The sequence below is a fragment of the Orycteropus afer genome, unplaced genomic scaffold (assembly GCF_000298275.1).
Source record: "Orycteropus afer afer isolate SDZICR_OR568_19922 unplaced genomic scaffold, OryAfe1.0 scaffold00012, whole genome shotgun sequence".
Lineage (NCBI taxonomy): Eukaryota > Metazoa > Chordata > Mammalia > Tubulidentata > Orycteropodidae > Orycteropus > Orycteropus afer.
This window is the reverse complement of record NW_006921599.1, coordinates 7914869-7940500: the sequence shown is the minus strand read 5'-3', so window position 1 is coordinate 7940500 and position 25632 is coordinate 7914869. Positions and strand designations below refer to the sequence as shown.

The 25632-nt window shown below is 36.9% G+C and overlaps 1 protein-coding gene across 1 annotated transcript in view; it reads left to right on the top strand.

The window, feature by feature from the left end:
- RANBP9 (RAN binding protein 9) overlaps nt 1-25632 on the top strand; it is a 176772-nt gene that overhangs the window by 104910 nt on the left and 46230 nt on the right. The window contains exons 3-5 of the mRNA XM_007951859.2: nt 14914-14966; nt 18098-18265; nt 22608-22630. Of these exons, the coding sequence (XP_007950050.1) occupies nt 14914-14966; nt 18098-18265; nt 22608-22630 (244 nt within the window). The remainder of the gene's footprint in view (nt 1-14913; nt 14967-18097; nt 18266-22607; nt 22631-25632) is intronic.

The following is a 25632-nucleotide window of genomic DNA, read 5'->3' as shown; positions in this document are numbered from 1 at the left end:
CCCAAGAGACTCAGTCAAAAATCTACTGGAACTAATTGAGAGATTTAGCATTGTGTCAGGATACAAGATCAACATCCAAAAATCAGTTGGATTCCTCTATACCAGCAAAGAGATTGCTGAAAAAGAAATAAGGAAATCAATACCATTTATAATAGCTACCAAAAAAAAAATAAAATACTTGGGAATAAATCTTACCAGTGACACAAAAGACCTCTACAAAGAAAACTATAAAAAACTACTTCCAGAAACCATAAGAGATCTTCATAAATGGAAGAACATCCTATGCTCGTGGATAGGAAGATTGAATGTTGTGAAAATGTCAATTCTAGCCAAAGCAGTCTATGCATTCAGTGCAATCCCAATCCAGATCTCATCAACATTCTTTAGGGATATGGGAAAACCAATCATTAACTTTATATGGAAAGGAAAGACACATCGGATAAGCAAAGCACTATTGAAGAACAAAGTAGGAGGTGTCACATTGCCAGATCTCAAAACCTACTATACAGCCATAGTAGTCAAAACTGCCTGGTATTGGTTTAATAACAGATGCATAGACCAATGGAATAGAATTGAGAACCCAGAAATAGGTCTGTCTACCTATGGTCGGCTGATACTTGACACAGGGCCGAAATCCATTAAATGGGGAAGAGAATGTTTGTTTAATAAATGGTGCTGGCCATTCCTCGGAAGGAAGTTTAGGCAGTCTACTTCCATAGTGATACCTTTGCGGAAACTCAAGGAGGGATCACTACATATATTAAGATAAACCCTAGCTTTGAAAATTTTTTCTTTTATAGAACAGAATTCTATATTTTTTCCATAAAATTTTTAAAATCATTTTGTCCAATTTTAAAAATCCATGGAAATCTGTTTTAATTTGTATTACATCTTTATATTAATTTTTAAAAGATTGCCATTTGTATGATGTTAAGTTACCCAGATACATAGTATATTTATTTGGGTCTTTCATTATATACTTTCTGTGTCTTACTTGAGAACTTTATTTATAATATTTTTAGTTACTCTGACTGGTATATTTACACATACTGCTTTCTAACTCTAGCCTGTTATGACTAGAAGATGAATTAAAATGTTTTTCTGGTATCTAGTCACTTTGCCAAAATCTCTAATTAATTCTGAAGATTTTAGTAGATTATGTTTCTGTGTGTATAGCCATACTGACTACAAATAAAATAATTTTGTGTGTTCTAGTATTTTTACTGGTTATTTAAATTTCTTGTTTAATTAAATTACCTAGTACATCAAAAACAATGTAGTACAGTTATATGCATCTCCTTATTCATAATTTTAATCAAAATGTCTTCAGTGTTTCACTGTTGAGTATCTTGTTTGCTTCAGTGGGAAAATGTTGTATTTTAATAACTTCTTTTTATTATTTTACTTAGGTTTCATTAGTAATGCTTGCTGATATTTTTCTGATGCCTTTCTGAATTTTGATTAAGTCATGAGGAAATAGCCTTTTAACAAACTGGATTTAGTTTGCTTTTCAGTTTTTCTTTTTGCCTCCATACTTACAAGATGAATTGACATATACATTTTCCTTTTTTAGCTCTCTTTGTCTGGTTTTGTTACTCATGTTTTATAAGTTTTCTAAAATTAACTGGACACCTTAATAGTTACCTTTTTTCCATTTTTCGGTAGAGGTTATTCTTGATTGTTGAGTCAATTTTATTTGGTGTAATTTCTTATGTGTTAAAATGTATCTGTAAGTTTATATGTAATGTTTCTAACCCCCAAAGACAACGATTGGGTTTATAAAAGGCAATAATAATGAAAACAAAACAAAAAAATGAGATAATTAAATTTACGTCATAACTGACTTAACAATGAAGTTGTTGGAACAGAACCGCATCATAAGTAGGGAACTACCTTTATGTTCCTTTTCCTTGTTTTCCATATAAACTGTAATTTCAGTTCTTATTTTATTTTTAGGAGTTAATTATAAAAATATTATTTCATCAGTTTGGAATTAAGTACTTTGGTCATGTTCTTATTTTTTATTTTTAATTCTAGGCTTAGAAACTGGAGTGTTTTTAGAATGTTACGTGGTTTGCCAGTGTTTGTACATCTTTTTTATATGTATTATTTATTTTAAATACATACCCAAACACACGTGCATGTTTTGCGGATCTATGTCCCTAAAATTTTTACATGTCCTGGTGCAGTTCATTTCTATCTCATTATCCTGGTTTGTTTCTTTTATAGCACTTACATAAGCATAATTAGCTGATTGCTTTGTTTCATTGCTATTTACCACTAGCCTATCTGTTTCATGATGCAGGGATTTTGATTACCTGTTTAGAAAGCTTATAACACATTAGTAACAGAACAAGATAAAGGTAGTTCAGTTGCTGCTTCACTGCTCTATTCCTAGACTTTTCAGCAAAACTCATGGCATGCAAAATTCATTGCATGGTGTTTATTGACTGAATAATGGATGTTTGGATCTGTCAGGATATATAGTTGCTTGCCTTTTTGACTTATAGGGAAATCATCTTTTAGGCTGTGCAGTTATTGTTCTAGTAGATAATATTTAATAAATTTAGTATTGTTTTCATGATAATGGCATCTTACTGGTAGCATATCAGTGACGTGTGGTGCCTGCTAAATAGGAAATAATAAATGGTTATTGAATTGATTATTCTTTCTGAAAAGCTAGCACTTCATATGGTTCTTTGATTTGTAGTAAAAATAAACTGTTTTTACTTACTTCCATGCTATGTCTTTGTTTTGTCTACTACTTGTTAAAATTTGAAGGATAACAGCTTTATGGTAGTTATCACACAGATAACAAGATAATGACTTCCCTGCTAAAAGTGGTAAGGATTGCCTCAAAGGTTAATTTACAAAGCCAGACTACAATAGTCTTTTAGGCCTGTAATTTGTCCATGTCTTAGAGGTAGGAGTATTATGGAACGGTGACAAAATAAGTGTTCTAGTAAACTTAGAGATCACATTTTATCAAACCTGTTTTTATTTAAACTTTTCATTAGCTCTTTCCTATACTTTTATTATTATTATTTTCTAATAATTTTAATTTTATTTTGATTTTGGGCAAAAGTTAAAAAAAGCACATCAGTTTTCTATTCAGCCATTCACAAACATTTTGTTTCATGTCATTGATTGCATTCTGCTCAATATAATAGCATTCCTCCACTTACTCCCTATGTTTTTCATTTCCCTTCCTCCTCCTCTTTTCTTTCTGCCTTCTAAACTTTGTCTGTAGGCAAATGCTGCCCTTTTGATCTCAAATGGTTGATTATTCTCTAAGTAGTTTGTACCTTCCTAGACTTATTGTTCACTTTGTAGACCTGTCTGTTTGATTGAATATTGAGTTACGGGAATAAGTTCACTACCAGGTCTGAAGGGTGACCAAGGACCATAGTGGCATTCTACCAGTCTTTGTGTTACCAGTGGAAAAAAAAATACCAAACTCACTGCCATTGAGTCGATTCCAACTCATAGTAACCCTAATTGGGTTTCTAAGGCTCTAAATCTCTACAGAAGCAGAGTGTTTCATCTTTCCTCTGCAGAGCAGCTAGTGACTTCGGACCACTGGCCTTTTGGTTAGCAGCAAAATGCTTTAACCATTATACCACCAGAACTCCTTTATTTTATTTTTTTAAAATTTTTATTGTCATTTGGGTGAAAGTTTACAGAGCAAATTCATTTTCCATACAGCAGTTCATACACATTTTATTTCATGACATTGACTACAATTCCCTACAGTGTAGCAGCTCTCTTCCCATTCCTCCCTGTAGTTACCAGTTGCCTATGTCCTTCTCTCTCGTGTACTCCTATCTCCTGAGCTGTCTCCCTGTGCAAACACTGGCCTTCTGATCTCTCCTGATTGATCACTCCAAGGAGTATATCTACCTGATATAAATGTTCACCCCATATGCCTGTTTATTGTTTGGCTGGAAGCCATGGGAGTGAGTTCAGTTCCAGATCTAAGTGATAACTAGGAGCCATAGTCTCAGGGGTCTCTCTAGTCCCTATCAGACCAGCAAACCTGGTCTTTTTTTCTTTTTTAATGATTTTGGGTTTTGTTCCACTGGCTACTCCCACTCTATTCTATACCGATCCCCTTCTAAGTGGTTGACAGTGGTAGCTGGGCACCATCTAGTTCTTTTGGTCTCAGGGTCATATAGTGTAATAGTTGGAGCTGTGTGTCAACTTGGCTGGACCACAGTTCTGTGTGGTTTGAGTTGTTGTGGTGTGGTTGATGGGATCAGATGACTATGTTCTGAGTGGCCAGTCTGTTGAAGGGGAGTTTCCTTGGGGGTGTGGCCTGCTTCCAGAATATCCAAGAACATTCTGTGAAGAGAGACATTCTTCTGTGGATCGGAATTCTTTTGTGCTGCCTACACCTATCCGTGAGTGAACAGTCCACTGTTCGGCCTGGAGATCTTGAATTTATCATTCGTTGGAGTCAACAGCCGGTGTACTGCCTTGAGCTCCTCAGCACCTGTGGTTGCAAGAGCCAGGAAAAGCCTCAAGCTTGACGTTTGATCTGGGAACTTTGGACTTGCCAGCTTCTAGAAGTGTGTGAGCCATTTTCCTAAGATAAATTATATATACATATATATAAGCTTTACTGGTTTTTGTTTCTCTAGAGAACCCAGTCTCACACATAGAGGCTGAGGACTGCATGGTCTATCAGTCCCTTGGACTAATTGTTTCCATACATCTCTGGTTTTCTTCATCCATCTTTGCTCTGGATGAGAAGAGACCCATCATTGCATCTAGATGGCCCCTTGCAAGCTTTTAAGACCCCAGTCACTACTCACTGCAGTAGGATGTAGAACAGTGTTTTTGTGTAGTATGTTATGCCAGTTGAGCTTGACATTCCTTGCGGCTACAGTCCTGAGCCCATGGGTCCAACTACTCATTCCCTCTGGTTAGTGGGCTGTGGCCAAGAAATCACCACAGCCTTGCTCTTGGTCAACTCTACTATACATGCTGACATTCTTAGAGTTCATATAAATACACTCTTTCCTGTACTTTTAAACTAGGTTTTTTGTTTTCCCTGTCGTCTCTTCTTCTTGTTCTAATCCATCTTATTCCTTGCTTCCAGAGTGATTTTAAAATCATTTTAAAGGCTCCTCTTTGATCTCCAGCTGCTGTGTAGTAAATTACATAGTGTGGCTTTTCTAGTTGTCAGTCTTTGTAAACTCCATGGTGGAATTTGCCATGAGCAACTGAATAGTTCCTGATTGTTAAAGTTACCCACCTGGGATATTTCTGTTGAGAATGGCGCAAAGCAATCTTCTGGGAAGTTCTGTCTCATGTGTATAGAATTCTGATGTTGGGATTGGTTAGCTTGGCCCCTCTGCCAGGCTCAAAAGGAGCCCTCTTAGAGGCAGAAGAAGCCTCTCTGACTGCTGGCTGAGAAAGATGTGCTGCTGAGAGAAATATGCTCCTGAGAGACACACACTTGCTGAGAGAGAGAGAGACGCGAGAGACGTGCTGCTGAGATACTCGAGAGAAATGCACTGGTGAGAGAGACATGAGAGACACTCTGCTGAGAGAGAGACTGCTGGCTGTGAGAAACTGAGTGCATTTTCGAACTTGAATTGTAGCCTGTTGCTTCCCTAATAAAGCCCATAATCTGTGAGTTCTGTGTGGCCACCACAGCGGAAGAAACGGTTGGTGTCAGGGTTGGTGAAAAGGCTGGAGGGAGGCAGCCTGTCTGGCCTCTCAGGAATAGGCCTTGGGCTACTGATGGTGATTCTGTCTTCCTCTTGTGGGGTTGGAGGAGGTCAGAAGATGCGGCCTACCTGCTCCTTTGGAACCAGCATAAAGCTAAACTCCTTATTAAGGCACACACAGCTCTCCGTGTTCATGGTGCCATCTGCTTCTCCCTACCAACCATTTGCTATACCTCTGCACTTACTCTTGGTCCATGTTATTTTCCCCTTGCTCTCCGCCTTGACTTCGTGATTCCACCTCAGGGTCATTTGAGACTTCCTTCATCTCCAACAGATGTTGTTGTGGTGGTGTTTTGTGCTGTCGAGTCGGACCCGACCACAGTGAACCTTCCTTGGGTTTCCGAGGCAGCATCACTACGGAAGTAGGTTGCCCCATCTTCCTTCTGAGGAGTGGCTGGTGGATTTGAACCGTTAGCCTTCTGGTTAGCAGTCAAGTGCCTTAGGCAATATGCTACCAGAGCTCCCTCCATCAGATAATCCTGTATTTTATTTGTTTATGACACACCACATGTGCCTCTTACTAGTACTTCTTGTTTTGTAGTAGTGTTGTTTCAACACTCTGATCTGCCCCAATGCACCTAAGTGATATTTTTATTAGTACAAAATCTCTATATTTATGGTATTGTATAGCTGCTAACCAGAAGGCTGGCAGTTCAAATTCACCAGCCACTCCTTAGAAGGAGGGGTTGGACAATCTACTTCCACAGTGATATAGCCTCAGAAACCCAAGGAGGGGTTGCTGTGAGTTGGACATGACTCAGTGGCAGTGAGTTTGGTTTTGGTTTTGGTTTTGGTTTATAGTGATAGGAATGTGTGGTGGGATTGTGTCTAAATGTGGGTGCCTGTATGTGCAGCTCTAGTGACACAACATCAGATGATTGGCAATTCAAACCCACCAGCCACTTCACGGAAGGAAGATAGGGCAACCTATTTCTGTAAAGATTCACTGCCTTGGAAACCCAGTGGGGGTTGCTATGAGTCAGAATCAAGCTTGATAGCAGTGACTTCGGTTTGTTTTTTTTTTTATGTGCAGCTAGCAAAGGGTCCCATGCTTTGAGAATCAGTTTCATTATAATTATATATTTTTATTGTCCTTTGTTCTGTAGCCTCCTTGTTGTTGTTGTTGTGTGCCGTGGAGTCGGCCCCGACTCATAGCGACCCCTCCTTGGGTTTCCGAGGCAGTATCACTACGGAAGTAGGATTGCCCAACCTTCCTTAAGGGATTCCAAATGAGGGACTCCTTGTTTGTCAGATTAGAACTGACTTGATTTTTCAGAAGTAGATTGTGCTGCCTTTCTTCCAAATTGCTTCTGGGTAGACTTGAACCTCCAGCCTTTTAGTTACCAGCTGAGCCAGTTAACCATTTGCACCACCCAGAGACTCCTTAAGGTTACTAGGTAGGTACTAGGTCTCCAGCAGATCTTTGGATAGAGCAATAAAGCCTGTGAACAGATGTGATTTTCCTTTTAAAAGCACTTTGTTTTAAGTCCCCTTACTTTGTGTTTACTTATGGGTGGAGGAGGAACACCTAGAACCATTTCAGTCAATTTGATGATAAAGCTTAATTTGAAAACATTAGGGATCCATATTTATACTCTGAGTGAGAAAAGTTTGATGGTGAATTGGTAGCAGCAGGCTATTGACTAGTATGAATCTTAATCATATCTCCTGCTTTCCTTGAGTGTGTGGGAATTTTCTTGAGATTACAGTTTTCATATTCTAAAAGACTTATTTACTTAGTATATATATGTTTGTATTATGTTACAATTGTTAAACTTGAAACTCAGAATGTGATTTTACATGTTAAGTTGAAGATTTGGTTTTATTCTCAAATTTAAATAACTTACCCGTAAGGTGGCAAAATGTTTAAATTCAGAAACAAATCAGGGCTTATAAATCAAAGTTTGATCATTTTGCTTATAAATTTATGTTTGTAATTTCCATATAATTTGGTGCTTTTACTTAATTTTAAAATATTTATAAAATGGAAAAAGCTGTAATTTTGATAGCATTTAAGACACAAGTTGTATTCATTTAAACATACTATAAATAGTGAGATCTCAGAATTTTAAGTGGGTTCTCTTTAAGTATAGTTAAATTGGGCCTTACCATTGACTAGCACTGTAGCTTTGAGTAAAGTTGAGTCCTGGTGTTCTCATCTATATAGAGGGATTAATAATAGTTTATACAAGTATTCATAGGATTAAATAAGATGATGTGTAAAATATTAGTTACCTCTTTGCCTAGTAAACAATAAGTGTTCAACAAATGGTAACTATTGGAGTGATTTTTTTTTTTTTTTAACTTCATTTTGGTTCCATTTTTGCCTCTAATCTTTGTATTCAAAAATTGTATAGGAAACTACGGTCTCCATAAGGAAACATGCTTACTGTTAAGAATTGATTTTTGTATCCTCCAAAATTTATGTTGTACGTCGTAATCTCTTTACCTCTGGTTGAAAGGAGCCCTTGTGGCTCAGTGGTTAAAGTGCTTGTTTGCTAATTGAAAGGCTGGCAGTTTGAATCCACCAGCCACTCTGTGGGAGAAAGATGTAACAGTTGGATACTGTAAAGTTTACAGCCTTGGAGTCAATCACTAAGCAATTCTACTCTGTCCTATAGGGTTGCTATGAGTCAAAATAGACTCCATGGCAATGGGTTTGGGCTTGGTTTTATACCTGTGGGTATAGCCCCATTTGAGAATGGTTTTCTTTGTTACGTTAACGAGGCAGTATTATTGTGTAAGTTATGTCTTAAATAATCTCTTGAGATGTAAAAGAGCAGCTTAAGCAGGAAAGCACAAACGCAGGGGAAGATACATGCCACAAAATTGATTGCTAAGGAATCCAAGAACAGAAGCTGAAAGAAAAGACAAGGGCCTTACCCCAGAGCTAGCACAGAAAAAAACCTTTCCCAAGAGCTGGTGCCCTGAATTCAGACTTTTAGCCTCCTAAAAGTGAGAGAAAATAAATTCTTGTTAAGGCTACTAACTTGTAGTATTTCTGTTACAGCAGCACTAAATAACTAAGGTACTTATCAATAGTGTAGAATAAGCAGGTATTTTTAGAGAAATAGTCATTGTTTTATGTTAACCATACAAGATCTTCAGTTTTTTTGTTTCTCAAAAAGGCCAGGTGGTTGAGGCTTATTAACATTTCTCTGCAATTTGAGTTTCTATTAGTTGGATGATGTGAGAAAAAGTAAAACTATCTTTCTCAGATAATACTGTAAAAGTAAAATAATAGATATTAATACTGTACTTTAGATTCAGCCACTAAGCAAAATTATATAATATGAAGGCCCACTTGGATTTTAAAATTTCACAGTCACTTTTCAGATATATGCCAGTTTCTTTGCTTATCTTTCAACTTCCTGTATTTTCACAAACAGAATTATTCAGGAAAAAAGCTATGACAACTCTGTTTTTTAAAATTCTTATGCTGTTATTATTAATCTGTACGTAGACTTAAGCCTAGGAGAAGATAGGAAGCAAGAGCGGTTTAATTTTTCCTCTTAAAATTTAAAGCGAACATTTTTTTAGACCAAAATGGCATATTAATCCTGTTTATTGTTCTTTAGAATAAAAGGGACACACTTCAAAAGCTTGTGGGTTAATGTACGGTTTAATTCAGACAGAGGATTTTCTTTTTTGAAAACAAATTTGTTTTCTAAGCCTTGTGGAGATGTTAAAATTAGATTTGGAACATTGGAAAGTACTTTAAGTTTTTAAAAATCAGTAAAATCTTGCACAACTTCAGCCACATTTATGTATACTATGTTTACTTATGAATATTAAACTTCTCCACATGGTTTGCCACCATTTGAGAGGAAAAAATTTAAGATGAATGCTTTGTTTTTTTTCCATTATTTGATTTTCTGTTTTCTTCCTTGAGATAGTTACCATGGCTTCCAGCTGTAATTTTGAGAACACAGTATTTTTCTCTTTTTCTTAAAAGAGTAGTTTTCAATTAAAATAAGATTATTTTTTCTTTGCCAGGGCAGATAAAATGTCGTATCTTGGATGCATCAAGTTGTCCCAACTGCTCCTGAGTTTAAGTGAATGAGTTTGAATTAAGAGTGTTACAGTCCTTTGATCAACTTTTCTCATTCTGTGATTGGTTTGGTGTAAATGCCACTTCAAATGATAAGATTGGCCATTTGAACAGAGTACTCCTAACCCTTTAAGGAAGCACTGGAATTGGAAGTTGGGCTGTAGCAAGTTCCTAGGTCTTTTTAGGACAGTAGTGTTTAAATTAAGCCCATAGTCCATAATGTAAAATGCCTTAAGTGTGACACCACATTCATCAGTGCTGCCAGTGACGTTTTCTTGTTTCCTCTCACATCTCAGCCCCTTTTATCAAAGTGGTAACTCACAAGGGTCTGGCTTGATACTTTTTCATGCCGACCAAAACCTGAGTGGGGAAAGAGCTTTATAGTCTGCCCAGCATGAAAGTGGACATAGGTCCTGATGCTTACATGATTTTCTTTCCCCTTCCCTATTTTAGAAGGAAGATACCAAAGAGGAAATTTATCAATGAATTCAGTGTGTCCAGAAATGCTAAATGTAATTTCTTTTTCCTTGTAAATGTATATACACATTTATTTATTCATTCATTCATTTATGCAGTGTTTCTTCCCTTTCCCTCCCACCCCTGGTAACCAACAAAGTTTCTTTCTGTGTATAAGCGTTTTCTTCACTTTTTACAATAATGAACTAATACAGTATTTGTCCTTCTGTGATTGACTTATTTCATTCAACATAATGTCCTCCAAGTTCATCCACATTATGTGGTATTTTGCAGATTCTACATTGTTCTTTAGTGTTGCATAGTATTCCATTGTGTGTATGTACCATAGTTGGTTTATCCATTCTTCTGTTAATGGGCATCTAGGTTGTTTTTATAAAATCTTTCTGCTATTATAAAATAGTGTGTGATGAACATGGGTGTGCATATATCTGTTCTTGTCCTGGCTCTCACTTCTTTAAGATATATACCTAGTAATGGGAATGCTAGATCAAATGGTATTTCTAATTCCAACTTTTTAAGGACTCGCCATACTGCTTTCCACAGTAGTTGTATCATTTTTCAGTCCCACCAGCAGTGTAGGAGAGTCCTAATCTCTCCACATCCTTGCCAGCATTTGTTATTTTCTGTCTTGTTGAACTTTGCTACTAGTGCTGGGGCCAGATGGTATCTCATTGTTGTTTTGATTTGCATCTCTCTAATGGCTAATGATCATGAGCATTTCTTCATATATTTGAATATGAATATCCTCTTTGGTGAAGTATCTATTCATGTCTTCTGCCCATTTTTTAGTTGGATTTTTTGTCTTTTTGTTGTTGAGGTGTTGGAGTTTTTATAAATGTTAGAGATAAGTCCCTTGTCAGATGTGTCATTGCCAATTTTTTTTTTTCCGAATCTGTAGGTTCTCTTTTGACTTTTGGAAAAGTCTTTTGAAGCACATAAAAATTTACTTTTTAGAAGGTCCCATTTATCTAGTTTATCTTCTGCTGTTTGTGCATCAGGAATGCTGAATATAATTTTAAAAAAATTACTTTAATTCTTTACATTTGACCTACCATCTCTGAAAAAAGTCATCTGTGGATCCTTGGGATACCTGAAATTTTTTCAGGAGTCTGCATGCTCAGAACTCTCCATAACAGTACTGTAGTAAGACATTATTTGCCATTTTCCCTGTGTTGTTATTTGCACTGATGGTGTAAAAGCAGTGATGGTGTTTTGGTTCTCTAGTGCTGCTATAACAGAAATACCATAGTGGATGGCTTTAACAAACAGGAATTTATTATCTTGCAGTTTAGGAGGCTAGAAGTCAGAGTTGAGAGGGCCAGATTTGGGGGCCGAGTGGAGGCCCCATCATTTTGGGCTTCAGCTCTACCTCTTATTCCAGGCCCGCTGGAGCAAGCTAAAGACTTCTTCTGACTCACGTTGGCTGCTGAGACTGATGAACCCAAGATAGACAGGTAAAATGGCACAATCCCAAGGTCGGCAGGCAACATGTCAGGCCACTGGTTCAAGACCAGGAACAATCCAAAGACTGACAGGCAACACGGCAAGGAAATCGTTCATGTCCAGGAACTGGAAATGAAGACTCGGCTAAATACAGGATCTAGATGTGCCAAAAAGCCAGAGATCTTTCTCAAAGCTTCTCTTTATATACTGGAAGCAGGCTACACTCTGAAGGCAACTACTTGGCTGCTCACAGCTTATTCCACCATGGAAGTGATTACAATCTCATTATGGGGAATAACTACATCTAGCTGCCCAGCCACTCAAAACCACAGCCCAGCCAAGTTGACACACAACCTTAACTACCATAGATGGGTAAAAAAACTTTTAGCACGTTAGTATCAATCCAGATAGTGGTACTAAGCTATACTATAGTTAACAGTATTCTTAACTGCCAAACCCTTGCAGTTAAAAACACACACACACACAAAATATACCAATTTTATTAAGAATGTCCTTGATGAATCGCTGCAATTATTAATTTTATTGACTCCTGACCCTTGGTTGCAGATGTTTTTTTGAATTGTGGTAAGATGTATCTTGCAGTTTTAACTATTTTTAAGTGTACAATTCATTGACATTAATTACATTTCCCGTGTTGTACAACCATCACCAATCACTAACCTTTTCTAAGACTTTTTCATTACTCCAAGTGGCAACTCAGTCACCATCCCCGTTTCCCCCTCCCCCAGAGCCGCTGGTAACCACTAACCTACATTATGTTTCTGTGCATTTCCTTATCATATATATTTCATATAAGTGGAATCATACAATATTTGTCTTTTTGTATCAGCATATTGTTATCAGGGTTTATCCATGTCATAGCATGTGTTAGAGCTTCATTTCTTTTTACGGCTGAGTAATACTCCCAGCGGCATTCAAGATTTAGAAGTATTACATTCGGCAAATCTGCTGTAAAAGATCTCTAATTTAAAGTGTTAAAGAGCAAAGATGTCACTTTGAAGAGCCTGATCTAAGCCATGGTAACCTCATATGCATGTGAAAGTTGGACAGTGAATAAGTGAGAGAGAAGAACAATTGATGCCTTTGAATTATGGTGTTGGCGAAGAATATTGAATATACCACAGACTGCCAGAAGAATGAACAAATCTATCTTGGTACAGCCAGAATACTTCTTAGGAGTGAGGATGGTTAGCCTTTTTTTCTCTTGTATTTTGCTCATGTTTTCAGGAGAGACCAGTCCCTGAAGGAGGATATCATGCTTAATATCAGTGAAAAGAGGAAGGTCCTCAACAAGCTGGATTGACACAGTGGCTGCAACAATGGACTCATGCATAGTAACAATTGTGAGGATGGTACAGGACTGGGAAGTGTTTTGTTGTTGCTGAGTTGGAACTGACTTGACGGCACCTAACAACAACAACGACAATATTCCATTGCATGAATATACCACATTTAGTTTATCTGTTCATCTGTTACTGGACATTTGGGTTGTTTCTACCTTTTGACTACTGTCAATAATGCTGGAATGAACATTGGTACAAGTATCTGAGTTCCTGCTTTCAGATGTGAAAAGTTAGCTGATTTCTGTGAAACCACACATTAAACAAATTTGCAACAATGTAGAATACCCCTTCTCTCAATAAACCTTTTATGTTTTGGTGTTTACTTCTTATAAAAAATGTTATGCAGTGTGTTTATTATGTTTTTAAGTGAATTTCAAAAATAGGAACTTAAAAAATATTTCTCAAAATAGCAATAGATTTAACCCACATAAACAAAAGCTTTTTACAGTTTTTAATAATTTGTAATACTGTAAAAGAGGTTCCAAGACAAAAAGTTTGAGAATTTCTGGTAACAGGTATTTTTTTTTTAATTGTGATTTGAGTGAAAGTTTACAGAACAAATTTCGTTTTCCATTCGACAGTTTGTACACATTTTGTTTCATGACATTGATTTCAATCCTCATAATGTAACAGCTCTCTTCTCACTTCCTCCTTGTGGTTACCTTTTCCGAGTCCTTCTTTGCCATGCATTACTTCCTTCTGAACTGTCTCTCAGTGCAAATGCTGCTTTTCTGATCTCCCATGGTTGAGCTAAAGTGTGTACTTACTTAGTGTAATTGTTTACCTTATATGCCTATCTGTTGTTTGGCTGGAAGCCATGAGAGTGAACTCAGTTCCAGGCCTGATGTGTGACTAGAGGCATTAGTCTCAGGAGGTTTCACCAGCCTCTATCAGACCAGTAAGCCTGGTCTTCATGATTTTGAGTTTTGTTCCACTCTATCTAGTCTCTCCTACATTGGTCCAGTTCTGAGTGGTTGACAGTGGTAGCCAGGCACTATCTGTTTCTTCTGGTCTCAGGTCATGTAGGCTGAGGTTATCGTGGTCTGCTAGTCCCTTGGACTAATTGTTTCCATGTATCTTTCTTTGGTTATCTTCCTTCTTTGCTCTGGATGAAGAGAGACAAGTTGTTGCATCTAGCTGGCTGCTTGCAAGTTTTTAAGCCATCAGTCGTAACTCACCAAACTAGAATGGAGAACAATGTTTTTGTGCAGTATGTTATCCTTATTGCTCATGTGCTCGCTCTCATTTTCTCCCCCCCCCATCTTCTACTTTTTTCACTGTGTCCTCTTTTAAATGAAGTTCGTTTTTTATTTAACATTATTGTCTACCCGTCTTTCTGTCCTCTGTGTAAAACCAAAAAACAAAAAAAAAAAACAAACTCACCGCAATCTAGTCGATTTGATTCATAGCGACCCCTCCTTGGGTTTCCGAGGCAGTCTCTCTACGGCAGCAGGTAGCCCAGTCTTCCTCCTGAGGAGTGGCTGGTGGGTTTGAACCTCCAGCCCTCTGGTTAGCAGTCAAATGCCTTGGGCACTAGACTACCCTAAATACTTTTAATAAATATTAAAAGATTAAATAAGTTGGAAAGGTTTACATAGGTGTTGGTAGTGTGCATAATTATTACTAAAACTTGGAGTGTTATGAATGAATACTGTAGGAATTTGCTGTAAATTTGGGTTTTATTGGTGCTTAATATTGCCCTTTGTTGCTATGCAATGAGTTATAATAATGTTTGTAGCTCTCTAGGAGTTTTGATTTGGGCTTGATTCTGACAATATTTGAAAATGTTTGATAATTTACACATGTAAGAATATAATAACCTGCCTTTCTCCTTTTTTAACAGGTACATGGGAATTGGTTTATCTGCTCAAGGAGTGAACATGAATAGACTACCAGGTACATTTTTAAATGAATTGTAGTAGTATTATAGTCTTAAGGCTAGCTCTTTCTGGTTAATAATTTCAAATTATTATTTGAAATAGTTAAATACTGATTTTGTGTGTTTTTGATCACCTGTCCTAAGTGGAAGCTGGATGGTTTTAAAAATATTAATAAATTTAAATTTTATGCTATTCAGCAAAACATAATATACCATGATTTTTTTTTTTTTTTTTTTTCTTATTTTAACTTCTAGTATATGGTCATAGTAGTTACTTTAAATAGTTTAATGTGGTTGATTATGTTTACCATCCAACAAATTGCTGGGTTTCTTAGCCCACCTTCCGTTGTTAATGTTCTGGGAATGTGGGCTACTGTTATAAAGAAGGTATGAGTTGAGGTGCAGACTATTTCCTAACACTGTTAATTCGAAGGATGGGGATCTTAGATTATCTTTACTGGTATTCTGTTTGCAAATGTTAGAAATTTGTACTTGATGAAATTTTTGGAAATAGAAAGCTGAACAGCTAACATAAAACTAAATGAAGTACCTTTAAAAAACCAGACCATGTATTGGCAGTCTAATTGTAATCAGATGTGTTAATTGGCCACACTTTCAGAATACCTTTTTACTTAAAATTTACTTGACATGGGGCTTGAATGAGGTTTTTATTACTTAAAAATTTTTCTTAGATACAACTGATAAAACACCTATGTTTACAAATAAATGTCTTAATAGTTTGATGCTGTTGAAAGACCACAGACTATTTGACTTTTGTATTTGGATCACAGCCTTGAAAACTTACTATGATTGATGAATAGGATGTAATCTTCTATTTTACATTAAAATGTGCGTTTTTTGTTTAATTCTTACACAATTCAAAACACAGTTCTTTGGTATATATGCAAAAGAATATACATGGAAAACTTGTTCTACAGTAAGTGTTGCATTTGTATTTTTTTCTGGTAAGGGTCCTTTCTGTTTAATTTACATTTTAATGCTCTGTATGATGATTTTATTTTCTTTAGTTTTGTAACCTGTATTTTAATTGAAAAAACTATCTAGTAATTTTTTTTTTAAATTTTTATTGTGATTTGGGTGAAACTTCGCAGAGCAAATTTCACTTTCCATATAGCAGCTTATGTATACTTTGTCTCATGACACTGACTACAATTTCTCACAGTGCAGCAGCTCCCCTCCCACTTCCTCCCTATAGTCACCTCTTCCCTGTGGCATTCCCTCTCATGTACTCCTGCCCCCACCCCCAGCTGCCTCCCTGTACATACACAGCCTTTCCATTCTCCCCTGATTGATCTCTTCAAGGAGTGTATCTACCTAATGTAAATGATCAGCTCATATGCCTGTCTTTTATTTGGCTGGAAGCCACAGGACTGGGTTCAATTCCAGACCTGAAGGGCAGCTGGAGCCCATAGTCTCAGTGGTTCCATCGGGCTCTATCAGACCAGCAAACCTTTTTTTTTTTTTTTTTATGATTTTGAGTTTTGTTCCACATTTTTTGCTCTATCCAGGAACTCCTACAAAGAATCCCCCTCCAAGTGGTTGGCATTAGTAGCTAGGCGCACTCTCTAGTTCTTCTGGCCTCATAGTTGTATAGGCAGAGGATCGCATGTTATACCAGTCGCTTGGAGTAATTGTTTCCATGTGTCTTTGGTTTTCTTCATTCTTCTTTGCTCTGGACAAGGGGAGACCCTTGTTACATCTAGATGGCTGCTTGCAAGCTTTTAAGATCCCAGTCACTACTCACCAAAGTAGGATATGGAACAATATTTTGTGTAGTATGCCAGTTGAGCTTGATGTCCCCTGTGACTATAGTTCCGAGCCCACAGGTCCAACTACTCCCACCCTCTGGGTAGCTGGCTGTGGCTAGGAAGTGACTACAACCTTGCCCCTTGTCAGCTCTACCATATACCTGGGAATGCTTACAGAACATAGATATACTTGTAGAAACATTGTCTGCCAACCCTATACATGGTCTTGGGCATGCTCCCCCCTGCATAGACATACCTAATAGTTCAGTCTGTCCACCCATCTATGCCCCAGTTTATCGATGTTTGCCTTCACTGACAACGCAGTACTGTATGTGCAAAAGGGTTCATCTCTGTTGTCTGTACCTCCCATGCACTCTCTCTGTCTTCCTCTTCTTTAATGCCACCATGTTGATCACTCACATTTGATACATTGCCTTTCTCTTCACCCAAATCAGTACTTGTCTCTACCTATTTAAGAGTGTTCCCTCCCCTCCCCTCCCATCCTTGGTAACCAGCAAAGAAAATTTCCTTCCATATATAAACCTTTCCTTGACTTTTGACAATAATGAGCTAATACAACATTTGTCCTTCTGGGATTGACTTGCTTCACTCAGCATAATGTCCTCCAAATTCATCCACGTTGTGCAGTGTTTTGCTGATTCTACATAATTCTTTAGGGTTGTATAGTATTCCATTGTGTGTGTGTACCATAGTTTGGTTATCAATTCTTCTGTTGATGGGCACCTTCCATCTTTTGGCTGTTGTAAACAGTGCTGTGATGAACATGGGTGTGCATATATGTTCTTGTCCTGGCTCTCACTTCTTTAGGATGTTGTTGTTATTTGCTGTCGAGTCAGACTCGACTCATCGCAGTCCCTCCTTGGGTTTCTGAGGCACACTACAGAAGTAGATTGCTCCATCTTCCTTTCAAGGAGTGGCTAGTGGGTTTGAACCACCAGCCTTCTGGTTAGCAGTCAGGTGCCTTAGGCACTGTGCTACCAGAGTAATGGAATGGCTGGGTCAAATGGTATTTCTAATACCAACTTTTTAAGGAATCCCCATACTGCTTTCCACAGTGGTGGTATCATTTGACAGTCTCATCAGCAGTATGTGAGAGTCCCAATCTTTCCACATCCTCACCAGCATTTGTTATTTTCTGTCTTATTGAACTTTGCTACTAGTACTAGGGCAAGACGGTATCTCGTTGTTTGAAAAAACTATCTAGTATAGTTTTTGAGAATTTAAACATAGATTTGGGAATTTTATCTTTGTGCTGTATATTGTACTGTTCTGGCTTATGTAGTCATAACCTTAGTGATAAATCTAGTGCAAAGGAACCTTACCTTTCTTTGTAAATATACTGGAACTTTCTTTTTCAGGTTGGGATAAACATTCATATGGTTACCATGGGGATGATGGACATTCATTTTGTTCTTCTGGAACGGGACAACCTTATGGACCAACTTTTACTACTGGTGATGTCATTGGCTGTTGTGTTAACCTTATCAACAATACCTGCTTCTACACCAAGAATGGACATAGTTTAGGTACTAAGATAACATATTTCATGTAAAATAACCAGATATGTGGTTAGTATACTTACAGCATTGTAGTTTTATTTATTATATAATTAACCTGTATATGTAGATATCTCTGGAAATGGTTTCTTTCTTCTTTCCAGGTGTAAATTGAGGAACTGGTGAAAATATATCCTGTAAAGGCCACTCTAAGGAGCTCTGGTGGCACAGTGCCTAAGGCATTTGGCTGCTAACATTTGTTGCCTCAGAATCCCAGGGGCCATTGCTATGAATCAGAATCAGCCCCATGACAGTGGGTTTGGTGGTTTTTTTTGGTGTAAAGGCCACTTTGTATCACATGTATAGGAATAACTGTAGAAGTAATACCCAGACTCAGCTATTTTAGTAATAGAAATGCTACAAGTTTTCAGATTTGCTTTAAACAAAATACTTTACCGTATGACTCAGTTCTCTAGGTAAAAAGCTAAGAAAAAAGGGCTAACAATTCTTAGAAATAACAAAGAGAGGGAAAGCTTGATACTACTAACCAGATAAAAGTCAATGACATATTAAAAGAGCAGCTCTGCAGAAAAAAAATGGAAAAGAATAGTGACTATAAGTTCCGTGAAGGGGAACAGAAATAAAAATAGTAACCACAAAACTTCTAAGAATAAAAAGTAGATGGCTTAGTAAGAGATGCATTGATTAATGGAAACTTATCAGTTGTAAGAGTAATAGGAAATTAGGATTTTTATGTTGAATACATACCAGCTTTACTTCATATTTTAAATTGTGTGTGGTCGTAAATAGTCTCTTTTCTTAGAAGTTTTTTTGTTGTTCATTTCAGAAAGTATCACTCATTCACTCTCACTGCCATCAAGCCGAATCCGACTCACAGCAACCCCTCCTTGGGTTTCCGAGGCAGTATCACTACGGAAGTAGATTGCCCAGTCTTTCTTCCAAGGAGTGGCTGTTGGGTTTGAACCACCATCCTTTTGGTTAGCAGTCAAATGCCTTGGGCACTATGCCATCACAGCTCCCTCATAAAAAATAAAGGATAGTAAAACTGATACATTTTTTTTAAAGAAAGGTGTCACATTTTCTCTTACTATTTGAAAAATCCTTGATTAACAGGAAATTATTTCTAATGGAGTAAAGTGAATGGAGACTAGAACTAAATAGCTCCCAGCAGGCAGAAACTCCAGTTTGCTTATAAATCATATTTAAAAATTAGACTGTAAATAGTATGCTTAGACATATAATACATGTTCCTTTAATGTAACACAAAAGTTCTGTCATTATAGAGAAAATTCTAAATTTCTGGCTGCATTAGTGATACTGTTGTTAGGTGCTGTTAAGTCGGACTCGACTTATAGTGACCCTCCTTGGGTTTCCGAGGCAGTATCACTATGGAAGTAGATTGCCCAAACTTCCTCCTGAGGAGTGGCTGGTGTATTTGAACCTCCAGTCTTCTGGTTAGCAGTCAAGTGCTTTAGGCACTATGCTAAAAAGTCATCTAGTTGAATTCTGATTCATATTGACCCGATAGGACAGAGTAGAACTGTCCCGTAGTGTTTCCAAATTGCAGATCTTTACAGAAGCAGACTTCCCCATCATTCTCCCACGGAGTGGCTGATGAGTTTGAACCTCTGTCTTTTTGGTTAGCAGCTGAACACTTAACCACTGTGCCACTAGGGATCCCCGTTGATAATACTTTTTTTTTTAGTATCTCTGTATACTACTTATATAAAATGTGTCTTTTTCATAGTATAATATTTATATTGAGCTTAAAATATTTACTCTTGATTATTAAGTTTGATCATTTTGCTTTGTTATCTGACTTAAAGATTGTCTCAAATCCACGAAAAAGTACTTATATTTTCATCAGTATAAGAATTTTCATTACGAATTTCAAGAATATTATATGTATGTCTGTGATTTGATTGCTGTGGCCAGTTGGTTTCTAGAAGGATATAGCCTTTAGTTTTTTTGTTGTTAATACCTGGCTCTGACTTGTCAAAGCAGTTAACTGGGCTTGTCTTAGTTGGCTTGGCTGCTTAAGATGTTTAAGATCTTAATTAAATAGGAGAAATCTGCTTATAGGTATGACCTTTTATTCAGTGATTCCAGAGAAGATATTTTTAACCCTAATTGGTCTTCTTTGTAGCTTTTCAAACTTTTCAGAAAAAAAATTTTATTTTGGGACATAAGGTGAACATAGGTGATGCATTTTTTTTCCCTACTTGATTTTCATCAACATTTAAATTGAATTTTTATCTTGAATAAGAAAACTATTTTTTTATATTTAAGAATGGTTCTTCTTAAGAGAACGGTACCTACTGATGGATCATTCAGAATTTAAGTAAATTTGAAACACTTGACATTATTACTTACAAATTTAATAAATATTTATTGAACACATGTAAGTCTTATTACAGTAGTTAAGAAGGTGGGTTCTTTAGTCCGGCTTGCCTGCGCTTAATCCTAACTTAGGCAGTGTGACCTTAAGATACTTAACGTTTCTTTGCCTCAATTTTTTCAGTTTTGAAATAGGATTACTACCATGCCTATCTTGTAAGGTTGTTAGAGTAAACTGAAATGATGAATGCCAGGTTATTAGATCATTGCCTGGCACATAGTAAGCACTCACTAAATGTTATCAATTATCATTGTTTGCTGGATACTGGGCTGGGTACTAGAGATACAGTAGGAAAACATCAGTGAGCAGAAATTATTCCTCTAGAGTAAGGATCAGCAAACTGTGACTCGTGGGCCAAATCCAGCCTGCTGCCTGTTTTTTTTCTCAAGTAAAGTTAAATTGGAATATCAATATACTCATTCCTTTATGTATTGTCTATGGCTGTTTTCCCACTGCAATGGCAGAGTTGAATAGTTGGAAAAGAGACTCTGTAGTCTGCAAAGACTAAAATATTGGGCTCTTTACAGAAAAAGCTGACCTCTGGTCTAGATCTGGCATCTAGGAGATATAAACTACCATTCAGTTACTATTTTCTTATGCCTCCCAGAGCAGAAAGTTTCTTCCTAAAGCTGATAACATCTTTAATTTCTGTCTCATGCAGTTTTCAAAATATATATTTACTCACCATATAAAGAGAAAATGAAATGTTTTTATTTGAGAAAATAATTAAGGGAAAAATATTTCAGTGCATGTTGTTGTTGTTATGTGCTGTTGAGTCAGACCTGACTCATAGCAACCCCTCCTTGGGTTTCTGAGGTGGTATCACTAGGGAAGTAGATTGCCCCCATAGTCAACTTGATTTTTAAATATTTTGACTTTGTTTCCTTGAATATATTTATCAATTGAGCACTTTGAAAAAGCTTCTAAACTGAACTCAGGAAATCAGAAATGTAGAAAATTGTTTTCTATGTAAAATTTAAATAATTATACCAACCTGTTAAAGTTTTTTTGTTATCTGAATTTGTATAGGTTGTGATATATTTGGCACTGTTCAAAAATCTTAATCTGTGGCTTAATTTGTATTTGTCATTAAAGTTTTTGATAAAATGAGGATGTCAGTAATTACTGACAAAAGAGAATTTTTGCTAAAGCAGGATATAGATTTGAACAGTGTGACTACTCAGTGCAGAAAATAGATGTGTTTAAGAAAAATAATTGATTAGGCTGCTATTTTACGAAAGACTGACGACTGTATAAATCTGTATTATAATGTTTTATTAAAACGTTTTCTTTATGCATTTTTGTTTTCTGAAGTTTTTAGAATTTTGTATTTGTTTGTCCCACATTCACTTTGCCTTCTGATAAAATAAAAGTTATCAGAATATTTTACATGGAAAAAACCCATCAGCTTTGCTTTCATTCTGGAAAGCCAACATGCATTTACCAGTATTTTAAGTCATCAAAACAAGACTTTACTAAATACAAAGCACTGTTTTTTATCTATTTAATTAAAAACGTAATAGAGTTTATATTCAGTTTGCCTTTTTAACTATTATTTTAATAGAGTCAGATGGTTCTGTTTTCTGTTGATGTAGCACAAATGTAGATACATAGAGAATCTTAAGTGGAAAGAGGCCATAAAGGTGGCGGTGGTTGTTAGATGCCGTTGAGTCGGTTCTGACTCATAGTGACCCCGTGTACAATAGAATGAAATGCTGTAAAGATAATTTAGCAGAAATGCCCTCATTTTGTAGGTGACAGTCAAGAATGCAGAGGTAGTGATGTTGGTGTAGTTTATTGTTTGTTTTGTTTTTATGTTTGTTTAGACTGGGAGATTGAGATTATTTATTATTTGAATATTTGAAAGGAGATTATTTGGTCATTGCTTTGGGATGCCATTAGATTTATTCCAGTGAAGTTGCCATTACTCAAGTGTAATTTTCTTTTTTTCAGGTATTGCTTTCACCGACCTACCGGTAAGATATGATTTATTTTTAAGCAGTTTAGCTCTTTTAATTAAAAGAAATATTAGGAAGTTAATACTAAGCATATTTAGAACCACCACTTGTCTGTCAGTTTGTCATACTGTTGTGGTATTTCAAATACCATCAGGGTTATCATGGTGGACAGGTTTTAGCAAAGGTTCCAGACTAAGACAGAATAGGAAGAAGGATGCGGCCAGGTCTTCTTCTGAAAAAATAGGCTACTAAAACTGTATGAATAGCAGGGAAACATTGTCCGATACAGTGCCAGAAGATGAGCCCCTCGAGTTGGAAGGCACTCAGAATACGACTAGGGAAGAGTTGCCTCCTCAAAGTAAAGGTAACCTTAGTGATGTCGATGGAGTAAAGCTTTTGGAGCCTTCATCTGCTGATGTGAAGCATCGCAGTGATAGTGAGGATGGCACAGGATCAACTTGATGACACCTAACAACATCAGCATGTTTAGAAAGTTTAGAATATAATGTCATTAGTATTTATTAAGCCTAATGTCTCACATAGAATACAGATCCTTTCTCTAGCCACCAATGTTATAAACTTTCAGAAATTATACTTTGAATTGCACTGGAATCAATTACACAAGGGTATTTTATTGTTAAAAAGAAATCATTACTGACTTCCAGTAAGATGGAGGAATAGGCAGACAAGGCACATAGACCCTCCTCAACAAAGAAAAGAGAAACCAACTGACAGAGATACAGAAGATAATCTAGGAGCCCTGAGCTTTGAGAGAAAGTACACAGAAGTGGATGAGGCACCCACTATTGGAAAAGCCTGAAAGAAAACAATGAGTACAGAGATAGTTGGAGCAATGGACTGTCAGCTACTCTGACGGGACCAACAGCCTGAATATTTGCAAGTGGTCTTTGGACCTGAGAATTGACCTGAAGATTGGCCCTGGTCACCAAGGGCTTCAGGGACAACGGCTGCACTGGTGGCCTGTAACTAGGAAGGGAAACAGCAAGGAGGGAGACAGCCTGAGCTATGGACTTTATGCTGTCCAGAGGGTGTAGCTATTTTGATTGTTTACAAGTGGCAGCCGTTTTGAATATTTAAAGGGACGGAGGGTGCAGCCATTTTGAATCTTTACAAGTCGTGGCCATTTTGGATTTTAAAGTGACAGCATTCTCATTCAGATTCCATTTTGGGTATTTAAAATAACTGAGGGCACAGCCATCTTGAATCTTTACAAGTGGCAGCCATTTTGAATTTTAAAGTGCTAGCATTCTCACTAAGATTCCAGGGACCTAAGAATAGGCTCTGTTTGCCAAGGATGGCAGGGACATATGAGAGGCTGACAACAGGAAAGGAGACAGGTGGTGAGTATATAAGTGCTGTCAACTAGTGCATAAAGGAGCACAACACAGTACCCTGCTTATGTAGATAACATACAAACAAAACAAAATGAAAACTGTGGGCAAGTCACTCCAACATAAAATCACCAATTAAATATAAACACAAAAACATCACAATGCTTTGGAGACAACAGAGCATCACAGTCCACACAAAGAAGCAAGATAAAGCAGGAGAAAAAAGGGACCAGGATACACACCCAGAACACATGTGTGAGGAAGAGGCAGCATTGGAACTCCCTGATAAGGAATTCAAAAGAATTATAATTAGGTATCTTCAACGAATTGAGAGACAGATCAAGGAAAACACAGAGAAACCCTAGAACGATTTCAAAAGACAATACAAGAACAAAATGACAAAGGAAAAATTAGAAATGATACAAAATCTACACACAGAAATCCAGAAGATTAATAATAAATTTTCAGAAATAGATAAGACACTGAATAGGCAAAGGAGTAGAATTGAATCATTGGAAGACAGAATTAGTGAGAGTGAAGGCAGATACCTCACTACTTCTTTGGCAAGAGATCAGTCAGAAAAAAGATCAAAACAAAATGAAGAAAGCCTAAGGTTCATGTGGGATACCATCAAAAGGAATAACCTACATGTAATCAGAATTCCAGAACAGGAAGAGACAAATAAAACTACAGAGAAAATTGTCCAAGATTTGTTGGAAGAGAATTTTCCTGGTACGATAAAAGATGAGAATATATCCATTCAAGAAATCCAACGAGCCCAAACAGGAAAGACCCCAAAAGAAAATCACCAAGACATATCATCAAACTCATCAAAACCAAAGGTAAAGAATCACGAAAGTAGCACGGGAATAACAAAAAGTTACCTACAAGGGGCAACCAATAAGACTAAGCTCGGATTTCTCAGCAGAAACCATGCAGGTGAGAAGACAGTGGGATGGTATATATACAATCCTGAAAGAGAAAAATTTCCAACCAAGAATTATATACTCAACAAAATTGTCCCTCTAATATGATGGTGAAATTAGGACATTTCCAGATAAGCAGAAATTAAGGGAATTTGTTAAAAGCAGACCAGTCTTACAAAAGATTCTAAAGGGAGTCCTTTGGACAGAGAAGTAACAACAGCAAAAAACAAGTAACCATTAGCACACATGGTGACATAACCCAGAAAACAACCCAGCTATGGAAGTATCTAAAGTAAAGAAGCCTACAAGATTGTAAACAGGGAACCAGAGACATCAATTGACAAATGAAGACAACTACAAACCAAAAAGAGGGGAAAAACTGTAGTTACAGAACTTCTAGATGATGGTAGGGAAGTCAAGACAACTACAAGATAGAACAGACTGTTCTAAACTTGGGAGGAAAACTATAAATCACAGGGTAACCTCAAAGAAAAATGATAAACCTTCACATCGAAATAAAAAAGAGGACCAGCACAAATACTTAGCAAATACTAAAACAATAGCAATGAAGGAAGTGATAACACTATTCATAAACAAAACGAGCTCAGCATAGAAAATTATATAGAACAAAGAAATTGACACCACAGAAAAGCACATAACAAAAATGAGAGCAACAAATTTGTGTTTGCTGATAATTAATGCTGTGCAGCACTAAAGAGTAATTCAGAGTCTGCAAAACACT